The sequence below is a fragment of the Alnus glutinosa genome, chromosome 13, assembly GCF_958979055.1.
Source record: "Alnus glutinosa chromosome 13, dhAlnGlut1.1, whole genome shotgun sequence".
NCBI lineage: Eukaryota > Viridiplantae > Streptophyta > Magnoliopsida > Fagales > Betulaceae > Alnus > Alnus glutinosa.
Window position 1 is genome coordinate 19,843,238 of NC_084898.1, and position 7,175 is coordinate 19,850,412.

At 35.9% G+C, this 7,175-nt stretch overlaps 1 protein-coding gene across 1 annotated transcript; it reads left to right on the forward strand.

The window, feature by feature from the left end:
• The first annotated feature begins 1,555 nt into the window (after positions 1-1,555).
• On the forward strand, positions 1,556-4,284 carry LOC133853641 (cytochrome P450 CYP82D47-like). Its single transcript, XM_062289635.1, has 2 exons — positions 1,556-2,677; positions 3,292-4,284. Exons 1-2 carry the CDS (start codon positions 1,691-1,693, stop codon positions 3,913-3,915), a joined length of 1,611 nt encoding a protein of 536 aa, XP_062145619.1. The 5' UTR covers positions 1,556-1,690; the 3' UTR covers positions 3,916-4,284.
• The last annotated feature ends 2,891 nt before the right edge of the window (positions 4,285-7,175 follow it).

Sequence of the window (7,175 nt, forward strand, 5' to 3'; positions counted from 1 at the left end):
CAATTGTATCAATTTTTCTTTTAAACTATTGAAAAATGTCAATGTCTCCCTAATAACAAAAATATCATTTATAAAATTATTAAATTTTTTAAAAAATAAACTAAAAAAATTATTTTTAAAAAAATCTAAAATAAAAAAAAAGTTATTCAAAAAACAAAAAAAATTAAAAATAAAAACGGTTTTTTCTTTTCTTTTTATATTTTTTATATTTTTTTCTTTATTTTCAGTTATTTTTTCATTTGTTTTTTTTTTTTTAAAAAAAAAAATTCATCCTTTTTGTTTTTTCTTTAATTTGTTTTTTAAAAATTTAATTTTTAATTTTAGTTTTTTTTTTTTCGAATTTATAAAGACATTTTTGTCTTATTGAAAAAAGTTTAGGGTCACTTTTGTCTTTCTGTTAGTCTTATGGGAATATTGACATTTTTTGATAGTTTGAAGGGGGATATTGACACAATTAGGGGTGGAGCCAGCATTCAAACTTTCGAGGGCATGATTAAAAAAAAAAAAAAAAAATGGGGGGGAGGGGGGGGAATATAAAAAAATAAAAAATTTTAGAAGTAAATTTTAATTTTAATTTTTTTTTTAAAATTTTTTTTTTTTTCTTGAGAAAACTTGGGTCTTGGGCTGGTCAGGCCCCCCAAGGCTCTATGTGGCTCTGCCACCGGATACAAATGGTAGTTTAAAAAAATATTGACAATAATGGGATAGTTTGAGAAAATTATGAATAATGTTTTTTATTTATTTATATATTATTATTATTATTAAAAAAACATAAAAAAGCGAAAGAACAAATCAAAGTTACAGTTGATGTGACCAAATCTTCACACTGCACATGAGAAAAGGGGAACGGTGTATATGAGATTAAGGGCTGATTGGTGCATAACTATTATGTAGAATCTTTTCTCCATCAGATTTATGGGAAGTGATTGCTGCACTACCGATGTTGCAAGCCACCGTCTGGGTCACTGGGTGGGAGACTGGAGTGGGGGTTGGTTGAAACTTGCCATTTTTATCTAAGCTGGCTTTCAGTATAGAAGTAGAAGTTGTAGATAAGTCTGCAAGTCTTTTCCAAATTCCAGTAGAGTTATACAATTTTGTAGGGCAAATATATTTGTACAAACCTTTTTTTTAAAATAAATAAATAAATAACTAAAAATTACTCGCATTTGTTGGGAGATTCATGCGGGTGATCAGATTGAGAATTCACTCTTGCATAATAACTGTGCATATGTTATACAAGAGTGTAGACATATGAGGTAGGACTTATAAAGTGAGTCCCACCTCATATGTATATATAGTTGTGTATATATTGTACAAAGATCATTGCTCATTTGAGACCATGCATATGAGACCCATCTTATATGCAAAAAAAGAAAAAAAAAAAAAGAAAAAAAAAAAAAGAAAAAAAGAAAAAAAAAAAATGAGGTTGTACAAAATAACACTCAGAACTTTATGACCAATGGTACTCTGTACAACTTTGAATTTGTTTTAATCAGACAGTCTTATTTATTGGTTTTACGATATGATCTTGTTCTCACATCTCCATCTCTTATTTAGTGGACCAAAACGATGTGGTTCGATTGGTTGCATGACCCAGTCAAGACCACGTGGTGTTAGCAAATCTTGAAATGAAGAGGCACAATATTTGACCTTGAATATATACAAGCTAGGGACTGCGCGCAAAAGAAACATGCACCTTCTCCCAAAACCTCTATCCAGAAGTATGCTCTTTCCTCATGCATCCTCTACAACTTTCATGGCCAGTATCTTCGCCTTTTTTCTGTTCATCTTCTTTCTATTATGGATATTAAGAAGAGCCCAAATAACTGCTCGTAAAACAACACTTCCACCACAAGCCGGTGGCGCGTGGCCTTTGATTGGCCACCTCCACCAATTACGAGGGACAACAGCAGCCCATATAACATTGGGTAACATGGCCGATAAGTATGGATCAATCTTCACTATCCGGCTGGGCATACATCGGGCTCTGATAGTGAGCAATTGGGAGATAGCAAAAGAGTGCTTCACCATTAATGACAAAGCCTTTGCCAGCCGTCCAAAAGCTATTGCTCCACAACTCCTAGGCTACAACTATGCCATGTTTGGGTTTAGCCCTTACGGTCCTTACTGGCGCCAAGTGCGTAAAATAGCCACCCTCGAGCTCCTATCAAACCACCGGCTTGAGATGTTCAAAGACATCCGAGTGTCTGAGGTAAATACATCTATAAAAGAGATATATGAGGTCTGGGTCAAGAACAACAACATGTTGGTAGAGATGAAGAGATGGTTTGGGTCCACAACCCTAAATATTTTATTTAGGATGGTTATAGGGAAGCGATTTGATGGGACTGCAACCAAGGATGAGATTAATGAAGATAACGATCAGTGGCAGAAGTCAGTAAGAGATTTCATTGAGTTGAGTGGTAGGTTTGTGGTAGCAGATGCTCTTCCTTACTTAAGGTGGTTGGACTTGGGAGGGTACGAGAGGGCCATGAAGCGAACTGCAAAAGAATTTGATGATGTCGTTGAAGGTTGGTTAGAAGAACATAAGCAAAGGAAAGTTTCTGGTGAGGCAAAGGGACACCAAGACTTTATGGATGTTATATTGTCTATTGTTACCGACGACGAAGGGATCTCTAATTATGATGCTGATACAATCACTAAAGCTACATGTCTGGTAAGCTTTTGATGTACCCTATAACAACAAGATGCATGTTCCTTGAATATTATGAACATGCATGAATATTTCGATAAGTAGAGTGATTATCATTGATCAACTAGCTAGCTAGTAGTAAATTAATAGGCATAGGCATCATAGAGTTCATAGTTGTTTGGTAACCATTTTGATCATGCATCCAAGAGAAAGATCATCAAGTCCATGACGAGAAAAATAACAATCAAATTAATATATATAATTGGCTTAACAATGTGAGGGAAGAAGTACTGTTGGTTTATGGAAATTCTTCGTTTTAACAAAACAGAAGAAGTATATTGGTGGATATCCCCCCGTGTTGTCGAGGCCTGATATGCAGGGGACGTTCAACCGTCCCCTGCAGGCCTTTTATATTAAAAAATTTGTTTTCAAATCAAAAAGTTGTCTCTGATGACATTAGAGACAACTTTTTGATTTAAAAACAAATTTTTTAATATAAAAGGTTCCTCTTAGGAATCATTTCCCCTGTGTTGTCAGGTTGTGAAACTATTTGGTTAAGTCTATCCAAAAGCTAGTGGTCCAATATTCAAACATTTTTTGCCTAACCATCTAAAACTTTGACTTTGGTACTTTTGCAGGCCCTTATCCTAGCGGGCACAGATACAACAACAGTAACAATGACATGGTCTCTCTCTTTGCTTCTTAACAACCGGGAAGCCCTAAAGAAAGCACAACAAGAGTTAGATGTTCAGATTGGCAGGGAGAGGCAAGTAAATGAATCCGACATGAAAAACCTGGTCTATCTCCAAGCTATCCTCAAAGAAACAATGCGTTTATACCCCGCTGCACCACTCTCTCTCCCGCACGAATCCATGGAAGACAGCACTTTGGCTGGCTATCACGTTCCAGTAGGCACACGACTTTTTGTTAATCTCTCAAAGCTCCATCGAGACCCACGTGTGTGGTCTGATCCAAATGAATTTCGGCCAGAAAGATTCCTTACAACCCATCTGGATGTTGACGCTAGGGGCCAGCATTTCGAGTTTATACCATTTGGCACTGGCAGAAGAGGGTGCGCGGGAATCTCTCTTGCGTTACAAGTTATGCAACTCACACTTGCCACCTTGTTGCACGCTTTTGAAATTACAACCCCGTCAAATGAGCCCGTGGACATGACTGAGAAAGTCGGAATTACCAACATGAAAACCACACCACTTGAAGTCCATCTCACTCCACGCCTTCCTACCCAAGTATACGCATGATTTGATTAGATATTTGATCATTAAAATGCAAGCTAGTATATATTTTTGGGTGTACTAATAGTACTTATATATGCATGAAAATTGGAATCATGTACCAGAGTTCTTAGACATAAAGTATCTAAATTAATATATATTATGTTGTCTACAAAAATATATACAAGGATGTATGGGCTTTGTTAAATGGAGAGGCGTCACTGGGGCGAGCCCCTCCACGTACGCGCTTCTAGAATCCTAAAGTGCTTAAAACCTTGTGTTATAAATGGTTTTTTTTTTTTTTTTTTGCAGCTGTATTTTGTATTCTGCCATGCCCAACTAATGGGCTGTATTTTGCAATATCAATGATAAATAAGCTACATAGTCTTTTGTTTTTGTTTTTATTTTTTTTTTAATCTTTCAATATTTGTTATAGAAGAATCATATTATAAGAACCATGTCTCAGACTAACTGGGAAGCTGATAAAATGCGAGTACTTTTTGCCTTTTCTTCTGCATATTGTTCTGTTTTCTCTCTTGTTGTTTCATTATATTTGGTTTTTGTATTTCGGTTTCTCTTTTCTTGTCAGTAAATGGTTTCTTGTGTTGTTTTCTGTTTGATTTGGGGTTCTGGGTTTCTGGGATTTTGTTTTTTCAGTGTTTTGATTCTAGGTTTGATCTTGGAGCTCCATCACATTATAGTACTCAAATCACAAACAAAATCAATCTTGAAAATTTAAACTAAGATTAACAGAAACAAAAGAATCCATTAACAAATAAATGTCTTACGACATGGCCAGCAAAATCCATTGAACAAAATTACAAAAACATTCAAAGTTAAGACAATGCATTGTCACAAAATTACAAAAGCATTTTGTTTATACCCTCGAACTGAATTTCAAATTCAGCAGCTTTCCTCAGATGAAGTATAAAAATCTGACGCCAGATCGCTAATTTCTTCCACCAAAATGAGAGGTTTGACTTCTTCTCGCAGCTCGAATTTTGCACGTTTGTAAGTTGTGCTAGAAGAACATGGAGGGCCTGAATGATCCTCTGTAAAATAAACTAAAACAAACAAATTATTCTTTAATAGATTAATTAGCTTAAGCTTAAGAGCATGGAAGCAACACCAACTAGTCTCCACTCCAGAAACTAAAACATATCACATGCAACATTTACTAAAATTACAGATTGGATATCTTTCCCATGTCTCCATAGCAAACTCCACCAAGGCAACAATGTTCCTAAACCCTCTCAGTCATTAATCAACAGAGAGTAAAGTTGGTTTTATTGCATACAAAATCAGAAAAAAAAATGCAGCTTAAAGTTTAATATATCATGTCATTATCGATCTTGATTAAAGCAATGCAAAACAGCAAAATTTTATCTTGATTTGACATCCAGCACCTCTACATTGTCTCCCATCACAGCATCCTTGAGCAAACTGAAGCTTGGAATACAAACAACTGCCTCAAAGTGTGATTCACTTCCACGAATCTTAAAATACTTGTGTTCTTTTCTTGAAGGGTCATAATAAAGCAGGCGGTTGCGAGCATGGTACATCAGTATTGCTCCATTCTTAAACTTCTTCAATGGACGCCTTCGTGAAATCAGGACGAAACCAATGAACTGCCCCATTAAGGTAGCTGGGAAATTTTATTCCATATAGCATGAAGGGAGCACATGCCACACTTCTCCACGATCTAGTCCCAAGTGTATGTATCCCAGCCACCTTATCTTCGTACTCTCTCCTCCCACTAATGGGATCACAAATCTGTTGAGTGAATGAAACACTTATTTTTGCTTACTCCACCTTTAGGATTAAGTTTCACACTGGCAGTGGCATCATCTCTGCTGTTGAGTACCATCTTGGTATCACGTAATGGAAGCTTAAATTTGGCGTCAAGTTCCATGTTTACATGAAGGTCACACTGAGGGCAACCGGCATCACAAAATAAACACCCCAGATCGAAATTTTCATGTTCAAGCTCAACAAGGTGGATGGTTCTTGAAACACGTGTAGGATCATTGGTCCGAATCAGGAGACAAGAACGTGCTTTTCTAGAGTACAACTTAGCAAATTCGGAACTGGATATACGATTGCGCCAAGGTTTGCATACGCACCTGCAAATGAGAATTGTCTTCATGGGAAGTTGAAGCAGAATTGTGAGAAAGATGGGTTCTGGGAGATCTGTTATGCTTCGAATTCCTTCATTGGCAACATCCTCTGCTTCCTTGTCGCCATTTTGGGCATCAGAGGCTGTTGAACTTCTTTTTCTTTTCATGACTATTACATACGAACATAGGTTGGAGGGTTAGTAGATAACCAATGACAATAAAAGAGTTTTTAATATTGACAACTTTAATCGATTATCAACCCAAATATAGACTTATGCATTAATCAACGACTTTAACTGAGAAACTAAATTTCCTCAACCTGCTTGTTTCAGCGTAAAATGTTTTCTGTCTACGAGACAGAGTGAGATGACGATCGAACATGAGCTGTAGAGGAAGAGAGGAGGCGAGAATAAAATTCAATGTAATTGTCTGCTCATATTGCATACAATTTGGAGAGGGAATTGAGAAAGGGCCCTTGTGGGATCCACCTGTTTAGAGAGTTTTTTCCCATAAGTGGCACTCTGACACTAGCCCGCTTAAAGGTGTGAGAAAGCGACAGAAAATGATTTACTTAAAAGTGTAAACATTTGACGCATAATGAAGGTTATTTTTCTTAATCAACTAAAAACATATTTAGGTTGACTAATATTTTACGGTAGGCAGACACTCAAAATTAGAGAAAACAGTTTTTATAAAATATTTTACTTAAAAAAAAAAAAAAAAAACTAAAATTAACCCTGAGATCAACTCGACAAAAATTCAGCTCAAACTCATTTACATTGAAATAACTTAACTAGGAAATTAATTTCAAGCGCATTTAGAAAACAATAACGTTAAGACATTTTCATTGCATTCTCATTCAACCATGCATGATTGAAAAAAAGAACAAAATCTACTTGAGGTTTGAAATTGTGAATACCTGTCTCAGAAATCTGTCACCATGAATTAAAGAGAGAGATGGAAAACGATGGGGTTACTTTTGGGGTTCCGATGGCAAGAGATAAGCACCAAAGTTGGGCGCGGGAAACTAAGGGCCAACACAAAAAAACGCGCCAACCCTTCTATATATATTTTGAAGTACATTGAAATAAGGAAACAAACTGAGTAATCTGCATATGTGTACATTAAGAGTCTATCAAGTGTTCATAAAAAATAAGATAGTTTTTAAAA

What these genes read in the sequence shown, in the direction of transcription:
- LOC133853641 (XM_062289635.1), top strand. Translation starts at nt 1,691, where the DNA reads ATGCACCTTCTCCCAAAACCTCTATCCAGAAGTATGCTCTTTCCTCAT. An exon ending in TCACTAAAGCTACATGTCTG is followed by an intron (nt 2,678 to 3,291) that starts GTAAGCTTTTGA and finishes GTACTTTTGCAG; the next exon opens with GCCCTTATCCTAGCGGGCAC.